The 27,585-nt window shown below is 43.6% G+C and overlaps 1 protein-coding gene across 12 annotated transcripts in view; it reads right to left on the reverse strand.

Annotated features, from left to right (window-relative positions):
- TRDN (triadin) overlaps positions 1 to 27,585 on the reverse strand; it is a 193,009-nt gene that overhangs the window by 65,466 nt on the left and 99,958 nt on the right. For all 12 annotated transcript variants that reach the window (XM_066614016.1, XM_066614000.1, XM_066613983.1 and 9 more), the window contains 7 exons: positions 26,394 to 26,456; positions 26,225 to 26,287; positions 24,700 to 24,762; positions 24,201 to 24,263; positions 21,810 to 21,872; positions 5,689 to 5,733; positions 2,033 to 2,068 (listed from right to left, as the gene is read on the reverse strand). In XM_066614016.1, coding sequence (XP_066470113.1) covers positions 2,033 to 2,068; positions 5,689 to 5,733; positions 21,810 to 21,872; positions 24,201 to 24,263; positions 24,700 to 24,762; positions 26,225 to 26,287; positions 26,394 to 26,456 — 396 coding nt within the window. The remainder of the gene's footprint in view (positions 1 to 2,032; positions 2,069 to 5,688; positions 5,734 to 21,809; positions 21,873 to 24,200; positions 24,264 to 24,699; positions 24,763 to 26,224; positions 26,288 to 26,393; positions 26,457 to 27,585) is intronic.

The following is a 27,585-nucleotide window of genomic DNA, read 5'->3' on the forward strand; positions in this document are numbered from 1 at the left end:
AACTATTCCTGCTCCAAAACAGAAGACCTTTACTGCCTGATCTTCACCCAAAAGCCACATCAGGCACCAGGGGTTGGCAGAGGTCAGAATGCCTCTTACACTTGCACCCCCACTTAGGTCAACCCCCACCACTCAGTCAATATGAGTGTTGCAATCTGGCCAACAGATCTAAGAGCACACTCCAATAACAGCAAATATTTATGCTAATATGGCTTTCTGATGATAGCAAAGAATTAGAGAAGCAGAGGACAAACTGGAATTGTGCTAGATCAGCGATTTTCAACCTTTTTCATCTCATGGCACACTGACAAGCCACTAAAATTGTCAAGGCACACCATAACTTTTTTGATAATTGACAAGGCACTCCATATTGCCAGTGTGGGGGTCTTATCCCCCACTGGCTGTACTAATAAATGACCTTTCCCCCAAATTCCTGTGACACACCTATGGACCACTTGCAGCACACCAATGTGCCACAGCATAGTGGTTGAAAATGGCTGTGCTAGATTCTCTCACTATATAGTTCAGTATGGTCAAGAGGTTTAAAGGCTTTATGGCCAATGTCAGCAGCAGGTAGGGTTGTGTAATAACCAGAATGTCTGGTTCAGTTCAGTTAAGGGGCCCACCAATGTTGAAATGATGTCCCATGCATGCACACTTAAAATGAAACATCTGGATGTACATCTGATGTACATTTCAATGCCTGCACTGAAATGCTCATGACAGCCGCAAGGATACTACTAGAGTCATATTGTGGTGAAAACAAGGATGTGTATTATTTGGGATTACTATTTGTTGCACATGGTGCTACTTAGAGCATAGTCTATCTTTGCAAATTGGTTCTCTTGCCAACCTGTTACACTCTCTTAGGAAAAAAAATGGGCAAAAGTTCCATGGCAGCATCTCTGCTCTTCTCCCATTTCCTCCACAGTTCTTGGAAGTTAGTTAGCCCCAAAGATTGGACTGTGATCTAAAAATTAAATCAGCAACCCTGTTTCCTTCCTATGTATCACACTCATATACACATCACACACCCATAAATATGCCACCCATAAACATGCCATCTGAGAATGTGCAGTTGTTACCCACTTTGCTTTGAGGGATCCAGATATTTACCTCAAGTGGTGTACCTGTGTCAGAGGCATCACGTTTTCCCTGCACTCATTTCAAACTAAAATATTGAATTGCTGGGAAAATGTGATTCCTTCCTGTTCCGCAAGTTAGGGATAAGGGGTGTCATCTGAATTGTAGTTGTGCTACTATCCTAGGTACACTGGATTATGTGGAATAATATTACTGTGCTGTGAAACGTGTTTAAATAGACATCAAATTAAATTCATTAAATAAATAAATTAATTAAGGAAATTAAAAAATTTCCTTTTTCTGTATTATTTTACAACCATGGAGAGAATTCCTGCTCCCACATATCTCTCACCAAGGAGACTATTTGCCCAAGAACAACCTTCACTTCCTTCTATTATGTAAGGATGAGAACACAGTGACACTGACACTGGAGAGAGTTAATTCTAAGAAACTCAGGTATTGTACCTGCACAAAAAATGTGTCATCTGGAAATCCCGCAGTAACTTCTACTGATTTCCAATGTAATCCCAAATGAAGATTGCCAAATAGCCAGGATTAGAGATTTGACTGCATTTATTCAAGGGTCTGACAGCCTTTGAGCCTGTCATGTAGAAAACTGATGTACATATTTGATCTCCTCTTCTAGCCATCTCCTGGCCACAAAGGGCACATTCAGTTAAGATCACAGTTGACATTTCATTCCCGAAGAAATTGCTGCTTTTTCCACTTATTTATATGGAACTGGAATACAGTGTGAATTGATTTGGAATGGAAGAGGCAGCTGAAGTCTAAACATGTCATTTTAGAATTATAAATGGTGTCTCCATTTTCTTATTTGCATTTTCTTGCAATTTTAATAACTGTAATTTGAGTGTATTGGAACAAGCAGTTTTAAAACTGAGTGAGATGAAAAATGAGGTGTAAAAAGATAATTAAAAATTATCCTTACTTTTCAGTTCTTTGGTCGAAACCGGTTCTTTCTTAGCTGAAAGAGTATTTAAAAATATAATTAGTGGCTACACTATGCACAATGTTATCTTACATAGTTGTAAATGATTCAATAATACATTTAGCTGAGCACACTTGGACTCTTCAGCCTTCGTGCAACAACAATACAGGTATTAGAATTATCAAACTGACACAAAGGATGAAAGAAATACTTATCTCAGGGAGCTAGGAACCATATTCTTACCATTCCCAGGGTCTTATGAAGCAGTAGCCTACCTGGATTTTCAGTGCCAGAATGAAGAACATGTACAATTACTATAGACCCATGATCTGCTTCTTACTGAGTTAGGGCCCAAACCAATCCAGCCATGGCACCAGCGCTGACCTCCAGCACAGACGCTGGGTGTAACATGCCATAAAACATGCTTATGGCACCTTGTGAGGTGTCAGCACAGGCCCAGTGCCAGGAGCCAAGGGTGGGACCCTGCTCTGCCAGATCCTGTCCTCCACGTTGGGCAGAAAAGCCTGAAACAGAGCTCCTCCAGTCTGCACTGGCAAAATAGCCAGTGCAAAATGGAGGAGATTCATTGCGGCCCCTACGTCCTTACTCAGGGAAAGGGGATAAAAGACCCCTTCCACTGAAGAGGCCTCCAGCAGCCCCAGTGATGCCACTGGATGCAGTGGTAGTCATTTTGGTACTGCTGCACCTTGTGGAGCCACCGGGGATAGGTTGGGCTGTTAGCTCATTGTCAGCTCAATCCTACCTGGAGCTAATGCAATCGACGAGCATAAGCCCCGGAACGATGGTGCAAAAAGCCATTCTGTCATTCTGTGTGCCACAGATGTCAGAGCAAACAGCCAGAGGCTCTGTGCAGGCAACAGCTGCCCACTGAACCTCTTCCATCCTGTGCTGTGGACAGTTCATCTGTGGGGGCAGAATGGAGGAGGATTGGGAGTGGCAAGGTGGGGAATGGGCCAAGTGAGACAGAAGGTGGAGGATCTTGGTGACAGTGGAACGCACCATGATCCTATCCCCCCCTTCCCAGCCCTGCCCTGCAGGAGTCTCTTCAGACTTACACGAGCAAAAGAGCTGATGTAGGTCCAATGAGATCCATTGGAAGCCAGGTGGCCTATGGGGAGGTAAATAAAAAAGATTTTTACTTACTTCTATTGGGCTGTCTGGTCTTCTCCCCAACTCAGCAAGCAGCACATGCTTTGTTGGTGTTGCTGCATCGTGTGCACTAATTGGGGTTAGGACTGGGTCCTATATTGCCCCGTTGACTGACAGCAGGTTACTGAGGTCTTGGGAAGAAGTATTTAAGCCATTTTTATCTCACCTTTTAAGCTGAGAATCTCGCAAGAAGGTGGTGTGGAATTTAGCAGCACCAACTACCAAAAATCTTTTTTTTTTTAAAGTGAAGTTGCAGGAAACTGAACCTGGAAACATCTGGACACCGAGCATGTGCTCTACCACTGAGCAACAGACCTCTCCATTGCTGGATAAACATGTTCAGTATTTAAGATGAAGAAGAACAGGTCTGACACATCAGAAGTATGGCTTCCAGGCTGCATTGATCCCTGGCATCTCTATTATAAAAATTAGTGTCCCCACCAATCCTTTGTCTTTATTTCAGAATGTTTTTTCCACTGTTCAGAAAACCTTTATACCTTTTTTGAAAGATTCCTATTAAATGTTCTTTCTTTGATCAAAAGCACTAAAAAGCCCCAACGTTTCAAGGGGAAACTCATTTATACTTGGGTGTACGTACATTGCTCTCTGGACTAAAAATATTTCTGGGTTAATCTGCTGCCTCTATTAGCATGTTTTCCAGGAATCACTTCAAAGCATACTAATTACCACATTGAGATGAAATTAATCATAAAGCAGCTTTTGGCCATGGGGGTCTGCTGAAGCATTCATGAAACACTTTATAGTTGCCAGATATGGAAATTTTAAAAGGTGTCACTTGTAGTTGATATGAATCATTTATCACAATAATCTGCTATTACCAGAAGCTATAAACCTGAATACACCGGCAATATTATATACAAGAGCAGATATGATCTACAGTTAATTCCCCCAGCTCCTTTAGAAAATATGTTGTGATGTATTGGGATAGTTGAGTATATTTTAGTTAAAGAAAAGGCTTTTCTCGAATATTGTCATATATTTAGAATGTCTGTAGCTCCAACAGATCTATTTGGACGCTGGCCTGTTTTTCTACTTTAACATCTTGATGCTCCATAAGGTGCTGTGCAAGTTGAATAAGGGAGTGATCACATATTGAACGAGCACCCATGCAGGGTTTTAAGTGTAGCACATGGAACTCCCACGGATCCTTCAGAAAAAGCTACATTACTCCCTAATGCTACACTGCCTGGCCAACTCGCTAAACCCCCTGCCTGGCTACTCCCGTGAACTTGCATATTTATATGAAATCAGTTCCTTATTAAGCATCCACTAAAGCATCAGGATGTCATTAGGAAAGAGGGGCAGGCTGAATATAACCGTCTGAGCTACTTATGAAGGTATTTGAGGAAAGGATCTTCATCTATAACATGCCACAATTTCCCAATCCGAACATATTGCTTTTAAACAATCTTGGTTTAATTGTAGATCACATCTGCTACTGTATATAACAGTGCCAGTGTATTCGCCATGCTTCAGTAAATTCTTCTCTCTCATTTCCTCATCCCATGCTCATATACAAATATTTAGGAATTGCCTCTTCTCTCCTCATTCCTAAGCAATGTGGATCCAGAGAATTGAGTTATTTGCCCCTATATAAGGCACAAGACAAAGTGTTTAGGATTACAATTGGGTCACAATTTCTGTTGAACTTCTGCAGCAAGTCTTAACTGACTTTCCTGCTCACTTTTGGTGAGGCTTCGTGCTTTGGAAGAGACAGCTTGGATGTGCTACCCTGACCTCCTCCCTTTTCAGGCAACCCAACCCTCGCTCCAAACTGAGGATCATCCACTCACAATCTCAGTTTATCACTACTGACCCTTAAAGTGTTGAGGAAGCTCCAGATTGGAACCAAGGCTTCACTTATCTATATAGCAGTAGGACCAGTTCACACACGAAGCAAACTTGGTGGCTGATATTAGGCGGGTGATGGGAGAAGCAGCGGATTCAGGGTGCCCTTCGCCCTAAGTTTGCTGATGCTGCCACCCTTCCAACTCACCACAGAGGTGAGCCACACTGATCTGCTTCCTTCCTCTTCCTCTGTCATGCAGTTCGTTTTCCGAACTAGGAACTGCAGGACCTGCAGCTTTATTTAAAGAGACCTTGCTCCTTCTCCACGTGGTCCCATTAAATAAGCTAGGAAGTCCTTCACTTTCTGGCTTGGGAAAAGAACCATATGATGGAAGAAGGGAAGTACGTAAGTGACTTCCTTTCAGAGTGTGACTTCTTTTCAGAGTGCATCAACAGTGGCAGCAAGCAGAGGAATCATTAGCGCCATCCCTGGCCCTACCCCTTCCTCTGAATATCACCTCCTGAGTTCTGTTCACTCTGAGTTGAGTTCACTTGGTAGAGTGAAATTGACTGTAGGGAATGTGCATTTATATATGCAAATATGTGAATGCAACCATTTATGCTGTGTGTAAGCAAAGTAAGCAGGGAACATTTTATACAATAAAGACACAATTTACCTTCTTTCTTTTCTGCTAGAAAAGAAGGCTTTTCTTTTGCTGGTTCTGAAAAAGGAATACCGTACAGGTAAGCATTCTGTTTACTTTAACCAACAAATATTTCAGCAAACACAATTTAACTGGATTCTTATCTGTGTGAAGCAAAGAAACATATCTCAGAGGCACAGCAAAACACTGCCTCATTCTTTTTCCTCTTCCCAACACAAGCAGCTCCATTTTACCTCAGACGTTCCTTTGAAGTAAACAAGCAGCAGTATAGCAGTTGCAAATGACATCTAAACTACAGGCAGACTGATAAAAAGAACTAAGCTCCTTTTGTGCCTTTCCTACAACTGCATCCCTAGATGGTTGATAATAGACCACTCAAGGATGCTGCCTTCCTGCTCTTTCAAAATGCAGTCACTGTCAGCATAAATTCATGGATTAGCAAAACACCCATCATTATGACACAATGGAGAGCAAGCACAAAGATGACTGGGGCAGTGACAGCCCACTTCTGCCAGCAGCACTGGAGGAAGAAGAAAAAATCTGCTGCCTCTACAGCCATAAGCTCTTCCTCAGTGTAGGAAAGCAGCTGGGTGGGCAAGGAGAGGCAGAGCAGTGATCTAGTCCACAGTCTTGTTCTCTTATCTTGAGCTCCAGTATCACTGCCATCCTCCTCTTCGTCCTATTTGAAATAAACCAGGTGAGCAGAGTGCACTGGCCATGCTCCCATGCTCTATGCATTCTGTGTATTTCAAAGACGATGGCGCAGAGAAAAGAAGTGGTGCCATAGCCCCAGGTAAGATGGTGAGAACAGGTTCTGGATCACTCTGCTCCACTGTGCTTTTTCCTAAGCTGCCAAGTAGGCAAGGATGGGGGGGGGGGCGCGCTGGTGGCAGAGGAAGTGTGTACACATGTTATTTATTTATTGGGAGGTGCATACTAGCAGGAAAGGTAGATCTTCCCCCAATTCAAGAGGCAGATCCCACCAAACTTCTCCTGTTTACAGTGTCAACAGACCAGCTTTGACCATCTGAGACTTCATAGAAAGACTACAATTCAGCTGAGGCACAAATTAACACTACTGGACCCTTGATCATTTAAGTAATGACAGCTATAACTCCTGTTAACTGGGTAAGAGACACTTTTTCAAGTGGGTGCTCCTCTTTTGTTTAGCAGGGGGAGAATAAAGTGGCCCTCCTCACCCCAGCAGTGTCTTTTCTAGGGGCTGTCTGCTGGTCTTCTTTTACTTCTTTTCAGATTGTGAGCCCTTTTGGGACAGAGAGCCATTAGTTATTGGATTTTCTTTGTAAACCGCTTTGTGAACTTTTTGTTGAAAAGTGGCTTATAAATACTGTTGTTGTTGTTCTTGTTGTTATTAATACTAATATGAAGTCTTACACATTCATCTGGGGAAAAAATGAATGAAAGAGAGAACTTCTCAAGTGTTTCTAAAAAATTTTTTAAAAAATCCTGATATCCTGTGCTGATAATCAGTCTCCTTTCCTAGGAGGAGGAGGACACAAACTTTCCCAAGAGGCACACTGAGTTCAGGCACTCAGGATCTTGGGATCATTAAGGTTTGGGTAATGAAGATTCCCCTGGATTTCCACAGAACACATTTGGCATGAAGAACAGCCCATTTTACCAGTTTTGCAAGTCATGGATCTAAAATGATTTCACTGTAAAATGTTGTAGACTGTGAATCTACACACTGTGAACAACACCATTCTGTACCATCAATGACCTTCATATCCTCATGAAACATTTATTCAGGTGTTCAGCACTGCTGCCAGGGTTCATGATCAACAATAGTCAGCAATGTGCTATTTGCATTACTTTGCACCTTTTCCTGTAATTTAAAAACGTTCTGTTCCTTGTATTATGAGGCTTGGCATTTTGGCACCCATCAAACTTCAACAAAACAACAACATTACTGTTGCTCAAATTTCTATGCAAACTGTTTGCTTTCTCATTTCACCTTTTGTTCTTTCCATATTCATTTGTATATATCAACCAACCATAGGATTCCCAGGATGACACCAGAAATTTTTCAAGCCTGGGCCTATGGGGTATCTGATATATATAAATGTGTCCTTGCACAATCAGTGAAAAATGTGAGGAATCCATATTCTAAGACAGCTATATCAACTTTTCAGTGCTACACATTCTAGAGTTCTGATGAGCTAGAAATTCTGATCCAAAGAGGGATTATATAAAATATTTTATTAGAAAAAAGAAACTTTTCTCCCACCCCATATATTGCAAATTCATTCTGGAAAACTACAGCACAATCTATGCATGTCCACTCAGATGCAAGTCCTATTGTATTCAATGGTGCTTACTCCCAGGAAAGTATGTATAGGATTGCAGACTTATAACCCAATCCTATACTCCCAGGCGGCTGGTGGCACTCCTCTTCTGCTGACACTGACAGCTTTACAGTCAGTACCAGGCCTGAATACTCTGGAGCAGCATGAAGATGATAGTGGAAGTAAATTGGTGGGGGATGTAGGAGGAGAGGGTGGAACAAGGCAAAGGAGGATGGAACAGGGCTGTGGGAGAAGCGGGAGTGGGTGGATTGGGTCAATGAAGAGTGTGGGTATGGTGGTGGCAGCAGTTGCTGAATCCTAACCCCAGACCTAATCTCATGGCATAGATCCACATGGATCCGCACAAGCTATTTAGCTAGCACAAGTCTGAGTAACCTCCTGCCCGCCCTGCACCAAAGAGGCTTACCCTCAGGAAAGGGAATGAGACCTCTTGACTGCCTCCCCCACTTCAGGATGCAGTGCTAGCCTTTTTTGCACCACTGCATTGGCAGGGAGGAACAACAGGACTATTACTGACTTACTGTAAATGAATGACTTATGATCTGACCAAAGTCTTTAGGTCTTTCTGTTCAATGTCTACAGGCCAGTCAGTGTTTCCACTTACATGGGTATATAAATCTAGCATAACCACACTGACTTCAGAGCTTCCAAGAAACTAGATAAGCAGAAGGTTTCAAGATACAGTATGTCAGCCATGTGTGTGAAATCATTTCCTGTACATTTGACACATTAATGGGAGCTCTTAAACCAATACATCATGCATGGATGATACTTAATGTCCATTTGCTGCCCCTAGCAAAGTGTTCAAATGTGTTAAAATAAAAGACACAGCAGGTGGCATAAGATGTCTGAAAAATAGCTTATCATCCCAGTACTTGAATCAATGAGAGGACATTCTTAGCATAGCCTGCTTCCAAAGAGCAGATGTGCCAGACTTTAGATATTTCTTGATGCTGAGCAGTGCTTTATTCCTACGTGATGACTTAAAAGCCAGCTAGATAGCCAACCCAAACCAAGAATTTACTAAAATTAAATCAAATCAATGACATTTCCAAAGTGCCTGTTACAAATGTTGCAAATGTGTCTTTTAGAGGCACTGCACAAACCTCCTCCCTCCTTTGAGGTTGGTGAAAGACATCTAGTAAAAAGTTAGTGTCTGGGTTGCCTTTTTTTTTTTTTTTTAAGGATTGTTGTGCTGACACATAGTTTTAATTTTAGTTGGATTTTGTACGCAATTTATTATTTTATTTATTTTTTACATTTTTATCCTGCCTTTCCTCCAAGAAGCTCAGGGTGTACATAGTTCCTTCCCTGCTTTTGTCCTCACAACAACCCTGAGAGGTAGGTTAGGCTGATAGTGACTGGCCCAAGGTCATCCAGGATGCTTCATGGATGATTGGGGAACTGAACATGGCTCTTTCAGGTCTAAGTTAAACTCCTGAACAGCTTCACTGTCTTTATTCTCATAATCGCAATTTCTCTAATGACTTTCAGGTCTAAGTCCAACTTCTGAACCACTACATCACCCTGACTCATAATTTCAATTTCTCCAATACAAGTCTCTGTTTGCAGCCTAGATAACAAAATAGGATATGCATTTTATAAATGTCTTCGCCCCAGTCCAGTGATTTTCTGCAGGCCAGGGACCTGGTGTGCACATAAGGCACAGAAAAAGTTTTTACAAAAGGGATTCCTATTCATGGATAGTTGATATTCATGGATATCTTAATGGATAGTTCAGCTTTGCGAGTTGTCTTTCCCTTGAAGTGAAAGACAAATCTCAAATGCACAGAAGCTGTGTGTGTCTGTGTATGCATGCATATACATGCATTTTTACATATGGGGATCTTAATGAGGGTATTTGTTTCCCTCTTGGGCACTCACTGTGATGGCCAGATTAGATGGTATGCAGATTGCCCTGATATGGACTAAGGTCACTATAGAGGGACTATAAGGCTACCATGGACCTGATCAGGTTGGTGCCTTGGCATGGGAAGCTCCCATTGGCACCAATGACTTCAGTCGGTTATGATCAATTGCTTCCACTCATTTCAATTGGACTTACATCTACAACATTATTATGTTTAAAAACGAATAAAAGTTCAATCTACCAAATCTAAAATGATCCCAGTGAGTAGACAGTAGTATACTTTTCATTCCTTTGGTTATCACTTGCAAACATGGTTCCATGTACATTTTTGTTAACAAGACTAGTTGTTAGCCCAGTCCTTACCAACTTTCCAGCACTGATACAGCCACAATGCAGATCTGAAGTAAAAATCATTCCTTTACCTTAAGGAGGCCCCCCAACTGCCCCTCACTGGAAGGTGTAGTGCATACCTCATTGACATGGTGCTGGAAAGTTAGTTAGGATTGGACTGTAAATGTAGCGAGTTCCTTAGAGGTATGCAGAATTCAAAAATCTTCTCCCAAAACATCTCCCCTTACATAGAGGAACAACATTCCCCCTATGTAGTTCAACTGAACTTACTCCCAGAAAGACATGAACAACATATGAACATCTAGCACAAAAGGCTCAAACCAAGCCAAATACAGGCATGCCCCATATCCATGGGAGCTCTGTTCCAGACCCCCCCTCCCCATGGATAGCTGCATTTGTGGATACAAGGGGATGCTCCCTACCCTCCAGAAGCTCTCTGCTTCCCCAGTAAGTTTGTGCTAGGAGGAATGGGAAAGATATTGGGAAGGCAGTCTGGAGACAGCAAGGGGGCATTTTTGGGTGGGGGAGGACGAAACACAGGGAGTGTTGGTCCCAATACAGGGTGGGATCAGCAGCCGTGCAGCATGCCATTTTCTAACCCCCCTCCCGGCCCTCTGTGACAGCTAAATAGCTGGCATGGATCCAAGAAGCCCCATAACAATGGCTGTGGCTTTGCTCGGAGTAAGGGGAAATATATCCCCTTACCCCAAAGTGTTGGGTTGTGTATCCCCTTTTCCCTTACCAAATATATTCCCTTACCCTTACCTCCAGCCAGCTCCTAAGCTGCGCTGAATGCAGCACAGGATGTGTGGCCTGGCAGTGCCAGCACAGCTTAGGACTGAACTGCCATCACTTATTCTAGGGGCTGGTTAGATGCTGCAACGCTTAGTTGTGGGTCTCTTGTAACATATAAATGCACAGTTTACATTCACTAGTCTTAGATGAAAAGAAAAGAATATGCTTGGATCAAACAGACAAATACCCATTCTGCATGGCTCACGTGCTTTGCAACCTGAATGTCATGGATCTGAATGAATTATATTAACCTGAATGAATTATCGCTTTGTAACCTGAATGTCATGGATCTGGTGGCCTGCTATCATGTCAAGCAATTGCTTACCAGCGGAAAGCAGGCCGAGCAGCATTTCATTAGCGTTGAACTGACCATAAGACTATAAGACAGCCATTTGCTCAGGCAATTTCTCATTAAAGCCAACAGGACTACAGCAACTGAGCGTCTCCTCTTATATCTGTAACATTTCACAAAGAAATGAAGGTTTGAGACTGCAATACAAAGGAAAAGACAGGATGCCTCTGATTTTCTTTTGATTAGAAATACCTGAAGGTTTTCTTGCTGGTTTTTGTTTTTTTTTAAATAAAGTATTGTTTTCAACATTATTTTCTTTGCTTTCTGCTAGGACTTTGGAGTTATCATTAAGAATTCTGCTAAAAGTGTAGTGCAGCCATAACTGTGCCTATTAGCTGTCACAGAAAAAACACTATACAATAATTATAGGTTTCAACGCACAATCCTAGGATTGCTCTAGGCCAGCACAAGTCCCTTGCGCCGCCCCAGTACTGTTGCAAACATGCATTAAGGCACGTTTGCGCCAACCTATGAGCTGGCTGGGCGAGCACACATTGGTGAGCTGGCCCACAGAGGCCAGCTTCAGCCTCCATGCTGATGAGGAGAGGTAAGTTTGTGCTGACCTCTTTAGGCCGGCACCAGGGTTTGGGAAGAGTGGGGGAGGGCAGAACTGGGGTGTTCATGGACAGGGGCAGGGTAGGTGGCAGGTGGGCCTGTGGGCGAGCTGGGCCCGGGAGGAGGGTGGTGCCAGGACCCAGCACTTATGCCGGATCCTAACTCCCCTGCAGGACAACCCAGCCTAGCACCTGGCCACTCAGACTGCACCACTTCTTCAGGTGGTACAGATTCGAGTAGTCCCATTTGGGCCTCTGCTGCACAATATGGGCTAAGGGGAAGTGATTCCCCTTGCCCTAGGTTACACTGCAGCCAGCCAGCCTGTCTGTTCCAGTGCTGGATTGGGATTGGGCTGTCAGTGCACTACAGTATTTCGTAATGTTTGTACCATTTCACATGGTCCACCTATTCAAAGCAGCACTGGAAGTAACTGGTGATGACTTAATTGCTAGTTACTTCTGGTTTGAGAGGCCAGATGCAATGTGGCAAACACCAGTAAGAGGCTCAGGGTGGATGGGCTTTTTTGAGTGTAGAAAAAGAATGCTGTGGAGTCTCTTACCACTGTTTGTTGTGCCACGTTCCTGATCTCATTGCTGGGCAGTATGTGTCCAGGGGCCCCGTACCACCAGACACCACCTCAAGTACCACTAGTGGTATCCATACTACTGGTTGAGAAACACCAGTGTATTATATCCCAAGCTATCTCATTACAACGAACATGCTTTGATCATAAGAAATAAGGCTTTATGAAAGATGTCCATCCTATGCCACATATTTAGTTTTTCACATTCTGCTTATTGTATATTCCTGGATATTTGTGTCTGTGTGGAAACATTGATAGCACCAATGGCTGTTCATTACTGACTATTCAAAACATAAAGGAAATGGAAGTTTTCAACCATTGTGCAGCCAATGTCTGCAGGCGTGCCACAGTAGTTTGGGGAAGGTTATTTATTAGTAAGGCCACTAGAAGATATGAGCTCCCCTCCCCAGCAGTGCAGAGTGCCTGGTCAATTGTCAAAAAACCGATGGTGTGCTTTGACTATTTTAGTGCCTTGTCAGTGTGCCGTGATATGGAAAAGGTGGAAAAAATACTCTCATAGAATTTAACAGTTGGCATTAAAACAAACTGCACTCTTGAACCGCTTCTTAAAATGATGAGAACTACAATATCTATTGACTCTATCTGGGCAAAAAATGTAGATAATTATTACAGAAGAACTAGACTAGAATATCTCCAATTATAACAAATGACTTGTTCTGCTTCCACAGATTTCTCAAATATGTGCAGTCATCAGAGTATGCAGCAGAAGTTTGAACTCCAAAAAGAGACCAGCTATATGAGATTATGGAGATCCATGATCAGATTACCCATCTCCTTAAATGTTAGTAAAAAGCAGCGGCTAGGAAATCTGAATCAGATCAGAATAACAGTACTGGGGAACAGGGGTTTAGCTCTTTTCCCATGCCATCTTCCTGATAAAGCCCCACATACCTCTGAAGCTGTTATTTGCCCTGTCAGGGAAAACATAGCTATATACAGCCTGGGTGGATAATTCTCTGAGGAGCAAAATGCCACTCAGTTTTCCCATGATTATTTGTTTTCATAAACACACCGCTGTGTGATAAAATGGGGGTAGTGAGATGGATGATCTTCCATTGAAAAATTCACACTGGTATGTTGTTACTTGAATGTATCACGCAAGGGTGCATTTGTAAGATCCATCACCTTTATGCTCAAAAGATTGCTAGAACAGCCTAGTGAAGGAGGCAAAACTGGACAGGGAGGAGGAGGAGGCTGAAAGAGAGGGTGCATCTGGAGGTGATGGTGCCTGCTAGATCCTATCTTCCCTTTTTGCAGCCTCCTTGCCCCCTTTCTCTCTTACCCCAGATAAAGAGCTAGCACAGGTCTAAGGAGAGCTACTGTGGAGAGGGAATCTTATGGAGTGATTTAAATCCCTTTTCCCTTCTGAAGCCTCCCAATCTGCCCCTCCCTATTTGATATAGCAGTGCCTCTTTCGTGTGGCTGCACCAGTGAGGGGAGGGAAGAATAGTATTGGGCCATAAATCTGTGTAGCCACATAGTTTTTAAATCCTTAATAAGCTATTGATTCGGTTTCATCTTTGCAATCAAATCAGTTGATACTGATTGATCAGTTGATTTTTTCAAAAGAAATTCACAGAATATAGCATAAAATATTGTTTTCTGCTTGTGCCTTACTTCCCTAAGTAATGAGAAGACCCGGGGGCTCAGCACTATCTGGGGACTTGGTTCCCTTTGGAGGAGAGCTTATTGGAGCTATGAGATGTCTTTGTAATATTTGCTTTGTTTAAAAATATACAAATTTGAACATTCCTTCTCTTGAAATCTCTGCAGTCTCAATTAAACCCAGCCCCCCTCCAGAATCTCAGTTTCCAAGACCCAGGCTGGTCACTTGATCCAGTCATACAGCAGCACTAGTGGTCACTTAACTTTGGGCACATCTCATTTAGAGAGCATCTTGGGCCTTTAGTATTTGCTAATCCGCTTTCATTCAGTCCCAGGCCAGCTATTGCTTCAGGGGAAAGCCTGAATGTCATTTCCTGCTACCAGTCACCCCTCTGTATGACAGAAAGTCCATATTCTGATAATGAAGGTTTCAGTTGGCTTAATACAGACAGCAATAACTCTAAATCCATTTCCTAATTCTGTAACAGGATTTGGAAACCTTGGGTAAGAATTTGAACGGAAAGTTCCTGTGAAATAATATTCTGTCCCTGAAGATATATTCTGCATAGCCCATATCTGAAGGAAGCATATGCCAAGAAACAGCAGATGAGTCATAAGGAAAGCTTTGTGGGGGCACGGGAAGAAGTGGGAGGGGATGGAGATGCTAATTAGTGCTGGGGGCTAGTTAGGAAGGAGAGATGAGTCAGCCTGCCGTCCCTGAGCAGAAACTCAGAATTTTGGTTCATCAGGGGACCCAGATAGTTTAAAAAAATTATGCTCTTGTATCTAGTTGTGCCATGTTCAGTTTTGAAACTGTAATTACTTCAAAGCCCTTATCCAGATCTCTCTCTCTCTCTCTCTCTCTCTCTCTCTCTCTCTCTCTCTCTCCTCTCTCTCTCTGATCTTTGCATGAAGTCCCTGATCTCCTGCCTTCATAAAATGCTGCCTTGGAATATAGTGGGAATGTAATGAGGAAAAGCAATAACGCAGGCAAACAGAAAAGGAAAAGGAAAATAATAGATGTTTTGCCACAAGGGGTCACCAAGCTTTCTTTTGTGAACAAAACAGCCAAGTTATTAACATCAGGAAAATTACATGAGGCAAATGTGGGCATGGGCAACCACAAAAATGAGACTGTTAGAGAAGGCTTGTCTTTGCTGCTCACTTAAAACAGGACCTTCCTCCTTTTATGTATCTATAAAACTCGGGTACAAAGGGCAAGTTGTGGGGGAATGCATTGGCCTTTTCTCCTCATTTCCCATGTATCCGTGCCCTTTTGAAAGCAGCAGAGATTGGCATTTAAACATCACAGTATTGATGACAGTATGCCTGATGTCATGTCATGCCATGCAAAAGGGTAGTGGAGAATGCAAACAGAGGCTTGCCGCCTAAGCCTGGTAGGGTTCTCTGCTAGAAAAGCACATGCCTGAGGCAGCCATATGGTCACACCTTAACTAGGCGCTAAGACCAGCCAGGTATGGGAGGGCAAGATCTAGATGGCCATAGGCAGGAGAAGCAGTCAAGAAGAGATTATGGTCGGGGGTCAGTTGTAACAGTCAAGCAGTGCCAGTCAAGCCAAGGACCAGGCAGAAAACATACTCAGAACCAGGCTGTGGTTGAGTACTGAGGGAGACAGTCCAATAGAAAAAGGGCAAGGTTAAGCAAGTGAGTAAGGCAAAGCAAGACATGGCGCAGCTGCTTTGCTGTTCTGACAAGTTGCTAAGACTGCCAGGCTGACCTGGAGGCCATGGCTTTATAAGGTCAAGGACTCAAGGAAACTGATAGTGCTGAGCTTAGCATTGCAACTCATAGGGTTCCCATCAGCCACTGTGTTTTAATCCCTCTGGTTTATTGATGGACGAAGATGCAACTGGCATGGGAGGTCAGGTGCTGGAGACAGAATGCTGAGACCTGGTTTGAAACCTTATCCTTCATTGCCTTACAAACATGGATTCGCTAAAGATGTCACATTGTCACCTGGTGGCAGCACTATGATGACTACCATGCAAGTTTAGTCCACATGACCAAATGGGGGCAACAAAGATCAGTGCAGATAACTCAGTTCAAAGGGGGGAACTCTCCTGAAAATACCCCATGCTAATTAGAACCTCCTTTCCTGCGTATATTCCCCCCCACGAGGTTTATGTATTTATTTTTGTAGATTAAAATATTCTATACCTTGCCTCTCTGTCCCCCTAAAACGAGACCCACATGGTGGGTTTCTAGAAACCACCATAAAAACATATGCAGCAAATAAAACAATATCATTATTATCATTATCATTAACAGTATTTATATACTGCTTTTCAACAAAAAGTTCACAAAGCAGTTTACAAAGAAAAATCAAATAACTGACGGTTCCCTGTCTGAAAAGGGCTCACAACCTAAAAAGATGCAAAAGAACCAGCAGACAGCCACTAGAAAAGACACTGCTGGGGTGAGGAGGGTCAGTTACTCTCCCTCTGCTAAATAAAAGAGGAGCACCCACTTGAAAAAGTGCCTCTTCCCCAGTGAGTAGATGTAAGAGCAACTTCCCTCAAATAAATAGCAATAGCAACACATCAAAAAGAGATATATTCTTCAAAAATGACGTAAGGAAAGCCATGTTCAAATATTATTGTTTTGAACTGACAGGGAGGAGCACATGAAGGCTCTCTGTGAAGAGTCTGCGAAGCACTTCATGGATAAATTCAATCACATCCATCATGACTTGGACACCACATTAGAAGTACCTAGTGATGTTCTTGGGGCAACTGTCTATCCTTCCACTTGGGATTCTTTTCAGCTTGTAGAACCTGAGGATGTGGACAGGATTCTCTGGGGTGTTGGGGTGGGGTCATCATCTTGGAATTGAGAACAGCTCCCTTTTGGAGTTCTTTTGGCAGGGCCTCAAGACTTTATAATTAGGAGAACTTTAAAATGCTGACATCGTGAGGCTGGTGCTTTTTTTATGAAACAATTTTAATTGTCATCCAGTTGAGCTTATTGTGTCTTATCATTTTAAGTGTTTTTATGATTTTAAATGTTTTTACAATTGTTTTATTCACTATTGCAGGGCTTTTCAGACTGGGGCATCGCGATGTCCCAGCCTGTGGTCGCTGGCCTGTTTCCCCTTAATGGGTGGGGACAGCCAGGAGGTAGGGAGGAGGCAGCAGCGCGATCTCAGGATCAGCACCCTACACAAACGCCTTTACTGCCAACCTTTTGGTCACCAGTAAAGTGAGTAGCCCCATTGCGGGGCTGCTTCACTTTCCCGGGAGAAGGGGACAAAAGTCCCCTTCTCCCAAGGTGCCACCTGTGGTAGCCCGAGGCACACAGGATCCGGCAGCAGCCGTTCTCTGCGCCACCGATGCTGGGCGCCCCGGGCAGCTCAGGATTGGGCTGCCCATTGATTTAATTTTGTCATATGAAGTTGTTAAAAATTTTTTCTGCTTGATGATGTCACTTCTGGCCATGGCATCATTTCCAGGTTAATGACATCACATTACTTCTGGTGGGTCATGGCAGACTATCATGCTAAAAAATGAGTCCCGGTGTTAAGAAGTTTGAGAACTACTGCACTATTGTACTGAAATTTTATTTTGTAAGCTGCTTTGAAGGCCCTTAAGCAAGGTGGAAAGGTGGAGTATGAATGAATGAATGCCAAAGGGCCCATAAAAACAGAGCCAGCTGGGCCTTCCAAGACAAAGAATTCTAATACTTGGGTGCTACTACTGAAAAGGTCCTATTCCATGTATCCATCAATTGTACCTCCCATACCAGTGTAATACAGAGACGAACCTTCTCTGAAGACTGAAATGTGCAGGCAAGAGGAAGTCCTTTAGATCAAGTGCTTGTCAAACTATCTGATGTGGTAGACTGCCAATTTTTTTCCCCAAACCACATCTGGGACATATTGTTACTACTGTTTCTTTCCTGGAAATTTGCCATGGACCAGCAGCCAATGAATCACCAGTCCATGGACTACCACTTCGAGTAGCACTGTTTTCGATATCCTAGTTCCTAAACCCTTTAGGGCTTGGGTCAAGACGAGAACTATGAATAGGGCACAGGTGGAAACCAATGGGAAGCCAAAACAGATGGTATGGCCTTGGTATTCTTTGATAAAAGACGGGCTCCCAAAAGCTGTTCTGCTCTAATGCTGCACTGCAGCTCTGAACCAGCCACAAAGCAAGCATTGAACAAGGCCATGCTACTGTGATACCATGTACAGCACAGTAAACAGCTGGCTTATGAATAGTTACAAATAGGATCATGCCAGATATCTTTTTCTGTCAGTTATGTTTGTTTAAGTGAGGCTTCAAAGTCGGCAACAGAAATGTCTAGAGTGTGCTTTTCTTTTTTTTTTCCAGGCCAATTAGCACCATGTTTTTGCATCACTGAAGGTCAGAGGATTAATGTGTTTCATCTTTGCATAGATTTTAAAAAGCTATTTAACAATCCTTGGGTTCATTTTTTTGTTGAAGAGCAAAGCATTCAATGTTAGTTTACACTGCAGCAAATGAGAGATAACAGAGCAAGACTGGGAAAGAATAAATACAAACACAAATGAAAATCCCATTTAGAGGGATTTGGTTCAGTGATGCACCATGAATGAAAGAGTCCTATTTCTGAATGGGCAGAAATCTAAAATGTTATTGGACAATTACAGAAACTTTTCAATGAGACAGCAGAACATTGACATTAGATGCAGAAAAAATGGAAAGTGATGGCTGGAAAGTTGTTGTAAACCTGTTTGCAAACTGGTTTTTGCCCTTTTCCATGAGATTCTTGTCGAAATAGGCTAATATTTCCCAGGCAAACATAGCAATGTCTGAAATATGAGAATTCATAAGAGAAATAAACATATGTCGAACTGAGAAATCAATATGTAGAATTGAGCACAGGAAATCAAGGAAGTTGGAGTAAATAATGCTTGCCTCCGTGCACCTCTGCCCTTGGAAATAAATCAGTATTTCTTTTTCTCTAAATAAGCCCCAGCTTTTCCCTTTTATGGATTTACTGTCTGCGATATCTGTCTTCCTTCTCAAAATGACTCTGCAACAACTTCTGCTCTCCTCACTCAATTTCTCTCTCTTCCCTTATACTATAGACTTTCAGTGATTCCTACTTTACCTTGTTCACTGTTGACCTGTCCATCTCTTACTTCTATCATACCACTGTGTTTGTGACCTGAACATTCAACCATTTCCCCCCACTACTTCCACCTTACAAGACTGTTCCAGTGCAGGCTTTGCTTCGATAGTACTGCACAATCAACTCTCCACAGAACTCCTGGCAAGGGACCAATGAGAATAAAAGACTTCACAAAGAGAGACAGCAAAGAGAGAGCTGCATGGAAGAGGAAGGGCTGACAGGAGACCTGGTCAGGTTTTTCTTTAGTGTAGCTGTTGAACTTAGAGAGAGACTCCCTTCGCCAAGCTGTTCCTTTTTCAAAATGGGTTTTCTAGTTCTGTCTGCACTGTGATAGGCAGGTGAAGCAAAATCGTGGATTTCTTGGATCAATACATGAGTTACAATTCGTGTGTGGAGGTTTCTTAATCCATGTTGAAATTATTGCATCTCCTCTGAATCATACTGTATACTGTATTCTCTCTGTCTCTCTGTCTCTCTCTCTCTCTCTCTCTCTCTCAAATTTGTTATGCATGCTTACTTGGGAGTAAATTCCATTGCAGTGAGCGAGTCTAAATAAACATGGTTGGATTTGACCTGAAAGGGATTCCTTCCACTTCACTGGGAACTGGGTTCAGCAAACTGAATAATTTTTCAATACATTGGAAAACAGCTCCTTTTTTCTGAGACCGTTATCCAAAATTCAGACACCAACATGCTTTCAATGCCATCTTTGGGCTCAGATTGCACAGTTGTATGATGTTCATCTTAAACACCTGCTGTGCAGTGTCCTAATCAAAATTGCAAGCATCTTCCAAACAGCCCAATAGTGAAACATGAAACATCTTCCCAATCAGCTGCAGCCATGAATTTCCCCAAAATTTCAACAAAGTTCATGGCTGTATATAAACTTTCAAGATGAACTATTAGCTGGTTCCTTTACTGAGAAACTACCCATTTCAGAACCATCAGCTGGCAGAAAAGGTCATTTGTATGCAAAAGCAAATTCATAATGGAAAATGCCATTTAGGCACCCCTGGAATTTAATTTAAAGTTGTCTGTTTCGTCTCTATTACACTTCAAGGCTGTTTGGACCAGAGTGTAACGTCCAAGGAAGGACTCCAGCTTTCAACTACCGTTCTGATTTGTGTGTAAGTGCTTAATGGCAGGGCATAAACAAGCAATGATTTCACGGCCTTTCTATTTCTTTATACTTTAAATATTTCAGGTAAAAATCAAACTATGGCTGCAATCCTAACCACAATTTCCTGAGAGTAAGCCCCATTGAACAAAATAGAACTTACTTTTGAATAGACCTGGTTAGGATTGTGCCCTATTGGTGTAAGTCTGAGGAGAGGAAGGGGTGGAGCAACCTGTGGAGATATGATCTGGTGTGCACATCTGCCACCAAGATCCACCTCCTTCAGCCCACTCCCCCCCCTTCGCTGTCCTCCCCCCAGTGACGTCACTAGAATTCACGTCACCTGGTGCAGGAGGCCTGTGTGTCACCCCATGCAGTGGGCAGGGCAACACCCCAGGGGGTGGGCATGGTGATGAACCATCACCCTGCCCCCACTGTTTTGGCTGTACCTTTTGTTAGAACACAGATATTTCAATGTGGGTTGTTTCATTCCATTTTGCATGAAATTACACATTGACTGATTTATAACATGATGGTATTATTCCTCCAAAATCTGATTTTAGTGATTTTAAAAACTTGTACACTCTCTCTCTCTCTCTCTCTCTCCCTCACACACTCACACACACACACACCCCTCTGAGTCAACTGACTAAGGGCCCAATCCTGTGGTCCACACTGCGCCTCCGCAGCACGGACCACAGTCGCAAACGTGCCGTAAGGCATGTTTGTGGGGCTTACCGCCAGGCTCCTGCTGGAGGTGGCTCAGCTCCAGCTGGCGCTGAGCCACTGCCCAGCAGGCGCCCAAGTTCCGCAGCTTGGCGGTGCCTGCGACCACCAAGCTACGGAATGGGGGCGCTCCCGGGGGTGTGGAGGAAGCATTCTGGGGAGGGGGGAGGCATTCCCGGAGGCGTTTCCAGGGGTGGGGGAGAGGCGGGTCTGCGGAGCCAAGCTCCACAGGATCCCAGGCGTTCGTGGAGGGCGACCAAACTTTAGCGGCGACCAAACCACTTTAGCGGCGACCAAACAGTCGCTGCTAAAATGAGTAGCCCCATTGCGGGGCTGCTTCCCTTACTCGGGGGAAGGGGACGAGCGTCCCCTTCTCCCGAGGAGCCTCCCGCAGTAGCGCAGGAGGCTTGGGATCTGGCGGGAGCCCTTTGTGGAGCCGCCGGGTCCCGTAGCTCCAGGCAACTCAGGATTGGGCTGCCCGAAATGTAAAGTATACACAACCATAAAGTATAAAACTATGGAAAAAAGTGAGATTCATTTCTGTCAAAACTGCAAAATTCATGACATTAAAAAAAATCAGCATTTAATGAGCTTGTAATTTGCATACTCACCTAGTTTAAACTTTTAAAATCTAAAAATGTACACATATAATAATGGGATTTCACTGAAGAGAGTGACAGATTGCTATTTCTTACCTGCTTTTTTAACTTCAGGGACAGCTGTCTTCTCAGTAGCTTTCTTTCCTTCCTCTTTTTTGTCTGAAAATTAATTAAAAGGAAGTCTTTTTTTCTAGAAATATGAATCACATACTTCAGTGTGCATTTAAGCAAAAATATGACATTCTTTGGTGCAGATTATTTTTGCTAGGTATTGTTTGCACCTAGTCATAGAATAACAGCCAAATCCTAGTCAAACACTGCATCAACGGTACATGGACACTAATATGGTGTCATGGCACATTAGTCATATTCCAAGCCCATCCAGGCTATATCACACCAGTACAGTCCTTCCAGTAATGCTGGCCGTTCCCAGTAACAGCCCCAGTGACCATGGAAACCCCGTCACAGCCCATCATTCATGAAGCCGCATCTTGACATCACCGTGTTATCAGTGTTATGTCTGTACAACATCAGTGTGATACCCGTGCATCATCAGTGTTGTGTCCAAGGAGCCAATCACTGCATCCACCTAGCATCAGTGGCAGAGAAGCACGATGATGGTGAACTTAGCTGGGGCGTAGGCACAGGGCCAATGAGCAGTCAATGTTGGGGGGGATACTCCCTGCCAGCCACCAGGAATGAACAACACTCCCACAGCCACACCATCCAACAACCAGATAAGAGGGAGAAGCATTTGGCATACCACCTCAGGGTCTTGTGTGGGTCTTGGACTAAACTGTAGATCACACAGGCCTACAAAATTGAGGGTCAGAAAAGCTTTTCTCAAACTTTATGGTGGTTTGATATGAATTTGGGGTGCTGATTCCAAAAATGGCATCCATTTTGCCCGATCACGTCTAGTTTTGGAGATATAGTATAGCCTCATTAATGAATGGTTCAAGCAGCTTCCTCATGAGGAAACCATGGTGTAGGACTTTCCAGCACTGATGCAGTCCCAAGAGAACAACCATTCTCTTACCTTGAGGAAGCCTCCATGACTGCCCCACCACCACAGGATGCAGCACATGGTCTGACACAGCTGCATCAGAACTGAAAAGGTGGATAGGATTGGGCCCTTTGTCATTTCACATGGGAATGTAAAGGTTACAACATGGCTAGAAAGAGTTTAACCATCTCAGCTGCCTTTAGTAGAATCTAGAATTTATATATTACTTAAGGCACAATCCTAACCCCTTATGTCAGTGCCAATGGGACATGTGCTGCAGCCTGCAGTTGGGTGTCACTCACGGAGGCCTCCTCAAAGTAAGGGAATGCTTGTTCCCTTACCTCAGAGCTGCATTGCCCTTATGTCAGTGCTGGAAAGCACTGACATAAGGGGTTAGGATTGCGCCCTTTATTACTTAAAGAATTTATACCTTGCCTTCTCAACATTTATCAAAGTGGCTTAGAATGGTATGGTCAAATACATATCATGGGACACCTCTTCTCCACTATGCAGATGACATAACTTGTGGGCCCGATCCTGCTTGCACTGCTGTGAGGCATGCCTGCAACAATCAGTGCCAGCCCAGTGCCATATCCTATCACCCTTCCCAGCCTTGGAGACCTATACAGATCTCCTACAACAGGGGTGCCCAAACCCCGGCCCTGGGGCCACTTGCGGCCCTCAAAGACTCCCAATCTGGCCCTGAGGGAGCCCCAGGTCTCCAATGAGCCTCTGGCCCTCCAGAGACTTGCTGGAGCCTACACTGGCCTGATGCAACTGCTCTCAGCATGACGGCCAATTGTTTGACCTCTCGCGTGAGCTGTGGGATGAGGGCTCCCTCCACTGCTTGCTGTTTCACATCTGTGACGCAGCAGTGGCAGTGAAGGAAAGGCTGGCCTTGCTTTGTGCAAGATCTTTTATAGGCCTTGAGCTATTGCAAGACCTTCACTCATACATATAAGTTCCATCTCTAATACATTAATTTATGTAAATTTATTCAAATTTGAAATGTAGATTAATTCTTTTTTTCCCCTGGCCCCCAACACAGTGTCAGAGAAATGATGTGGCTGTCCTGTCAAGAAGTTTGGACATCCCTGTCCTAGAATCTGCACCTGCTCAGTAGCAGGCACAGATACAGGGAGACCCATTGGGGCTGCCTGGTCACTACATGGGGGAAGGGAGCATAGGCTCCCTTACCTTGAGTAGCCCCAGCACTGCTTCCCTGCCCCATGGGATGCATGGGAAACATTTTGGCACCACTACTGCCCTGGGCGCTGGGAAGGTCAAGATTGGGCTGTAGTTCACATGTACAGTTGATCAGAATGGTTCAATGAAAAAAAATTATCCCTTGAAAAAAGGACGATGCAAATCAAACATTTAATGTATATATGTACAGGAATCAGCCATACATTATGTTATGGGAGAAGTTCAAGGGAATATGCCTACCTGCCCCTTTGGTAAGCAGGTTTTAAGTAACCTACCTTTCTTTTTAATTTCAGGAATGACTTTCTTCTCATGGATCACCTTCTTTTCCTCCTTCACTTCTAAGAAATGAATGAAAAGATGATGAATTGGCTTGTATCTTAAGGAATCACAGCAGGCAGAATTGTTTGAAAAATCAGATTTGCCACACTTGAAAACAATTAATATCCTGTTCCACATGAAGCATCACCTGTGAATACCAGATTTCTGCAGTATTCACCTCACCCGCTACATGCCACAATTTATATACATTTTGGGAAGCATAATAAGAATTGGAAGTTTTAGACGGTTAGCCAGTACAGATGAATTGTTTCCATGTGAAAAATATTCTATACAAACAAACTGAATGCGGCCTTCATGTGATCACTCGGTCATTTGAATTCATTCTGGGAAATTGCCCAGTTCAATAAAAATCTAGCAATACAAGCCCCCTTCATGTCACATTCGGAGCGCGATACCATAGACTTCGAGACTGAAGGTTGCCAACATGTCACCTACCTTTCTCTTTAATTTCAAGAATAACTTTCTTCTCATGGGTCACCTTCTTTTCCTCTTGGATTTCTAAGATCCAGAAACAAAAGTTCATTAATTGGCTTGGATCTTAGGGAATCACAGTAGGTAAAACTGAGTTTTGCTGCACTTGGGAACAATACATGCCCTACTCTACATGAATAGTTATGAATAGCAAATTTCCACATGACCCTCCAGACTCTGCTTTACTGTTGTAAGCTGTTCCTTATACAACCTCTTAAAAGCATGGTGAACATTAGAAAGTGCATGTGGAAAGCCACTGCACAGAAATTGTTTCAACATCAAACAGCCCCTGTGATCAAATCTGAAGTGGCCATCATGTGTGGCCACTTGGCCATTTGAATCTACCCAGTGAAACACCCCAGACAGCAAATATTTATCAGACTAGCTCAATAACAAAAACTCTAGGAAGAAAACCTCCTGCAAGTAGCCTACCTTTCTTTCTAATTTCAGGATTGACTTGCTTTCATGGTTCACCTCCTTTTTCTTTTCCACTTCTAATGGCCCAATCCTATATTTGCTGCCCATTGCCACTGCATGATGTCCATCATTGCATTGTTGGCACTGTCTGTCATAAAGCAGTCAGCAACAGCCATAAAAGGTGCTCCGGAGAAGTGCTACTCAGTGTGCTGCCAGGGAAGCTAGCAGGAATGACAGCACTTTTCCACCCACTCTTCTGCTGTCCATCAGAGCAGGTAAGTCAGCAGGAGAGGTGGGGGTGAGGAAGGGTGGAGCGGGGCGTATAATGGGGAGGTGGCTGTAAGGGGGATGCTGTGGCTGCAGGAGGGGGTGGATCCAGCAGCAATGATGCACACCAGATACTATCCCCTTTTTCTGCAGTCTTCCTGACCCCTCTGACTTGCGCTAGTGAAATCGCTAGCACAGGTCTGAGGAGACCCATTGCAGGTTGGAAGGTTTACAAAGGTAATCGCTATGAATTCCCTTCCCTCTTCCCTGCCTCCTCCCCCTCCCTGGGCTTCTCAAGTCAATTGTAAAGCAAGAACCCCCTTGGCTCCTTCTCCTGCCCTCCCTCAGCCAATGAAAACTACCTCAGAATGCCCATCCTTTGTCCAATGATCATCCATTCCTTCTTTCCTATGAGAGACGGAAAACAAGAGCCCAGTCCCACCTCCTCCATTCATTGCAAGAGCAAAACCTTAATCTTTTCCTGCCTCCTAGTTGGAACTTCCCTGCTGCTTGCCTGATCAGAATGGTGGTCCCACAAGGCTTTTCATGCTGCGAAAACAGTAAGCAAGCACACCCAGACACAGGCAAACTCAAGACGGCATGCATGGGGACAAGTGCCACGTAAGGGGGCCCCTGACATGAGTGTTTTTTAGAGTCTTCTGTGTGTATGACTCATGAATCAACAAGTCACCCAAAATCATGCATTTTTGCGATTCAAGTCAGAGTCACTGACTCGAGTTCCCAACCCTAAATATATAGTTCACTAAACATTTAGGAATAACATAACTTCTTCAAAATAACCTACCCTTCTTTTGAATGCGAGGAATAATTTTTTTCTCAGGAGTTACTTTTTTTCCCTCTTCGGTTACTGAAACATGAATCAAAATATGATGAATTGGCTTTGTAAGCTAAGAAGCTCCAGCAGACAAAGTCTTTTGAAGATCAAATTCACTTTAAAAACACAAATATCCTACCTTTCTTTTTTACTTCTGGAATAGCTTTCTTTTCTTGAATTAGCTTTTTCCCCTTTTCTTCTTCTAAAGAACAAGTTTTAAATTGTAATTATTTTACATTGCATTTCTCACTCAAGAAAAGTCAAACTGACAAAACTTTTCTTTGGCCATCGATTGTGAATCACACTACAGAAGAAGAAGAATAGAAGCTAAAGAAACAGAAAATAAATGGACAGCCCAATCCTATAGGCCTTTTACACCTATAGCAGGACTAGTGTTCAACACTAGCAGGACTAGTGTTCTGCTGGCATAAAAGGCCCTGCAATGACACAAAGTTCATGCTGCTGTCAGGCCATTTGAGGTCTCCACTGCAAGTTGCATTAGTGGATCCCCACCACCACAGACCCCAAATCAATGACAGAGCAGGTAGACTGGCATGGGAGGTGGTTCATGGGCAGGTAAGGAGAGGTCAGGGGGATACCTGTGTGGGGAGGGGGAAGATTCAGCAGCAGATCCTATCACCAGATCCTATCACTCATTTTCTAACCCACCATTCATTGAGATCTATTTATGGGCACCCCTTTCATTGGTTAATCTATACTTGAGCACTTGGGGAATCTTGAATGATCTTATGTTTCTTTTATTGTTCCGATAGGGAAAAAAATTCTTTGCAATGTAGTTCTGTGTAATAAACACTAGAACAGCAATAGTGAAAGAGGCTTTTCTTTCTGAGACACTCTTAAAGAAGATTTTCTATCTGACTGGAATTTTGGTACGGAGGAGTATTCAGACCAGACATATCTGCTAACTGAAGCAGTTATCCCAGACCCAGGTTTATCATCTCAATCTTGGTTTACACATGCGCTGCCTCCGACGCATCCTCGGCATCACCTGGCAGGACAAAGTTCCAAACAACACAGTCCTGGAACGTGCTGGAATCCCTAGCATGTATTCACTGCTGAAACAGAGACGCCTGCGTTGGCTTGGTCATGTCGTGAGAATGGATGATGGCCGGATCCCAAAGGATCTCCTCTATGGAGAACTCGTGCAAGGAAAGCGCCCTACAGGTAGACCACAGCTGCGATACAAGGACATCTGCAAGAGGGATCTGAAGGCCTTAGGGATGGACCTCAACAAGTGGGAAACCCTGGCCTCTGAGCGGCCCGCTTGGAGGCAGGCTGTGCAGCATGGCCTTTCCCAGTTTGAAGAGACA

The sequence above is a fragment of the Tiliqua scincoides genome, chromosome 1 (genome assembly GCF_035046505.1).
Source record: "Tiliqua scincoides isolate rTilSci1 chromosome 1, rTilSci1.hap2, whole genome shotgun sequence".
Lineage (NCBI taxonomy): Eukaryota > Metazoa > Chordata > Lepidosauria > Squamata > Scincidae > Tiliqua > Tiliqua scincoides.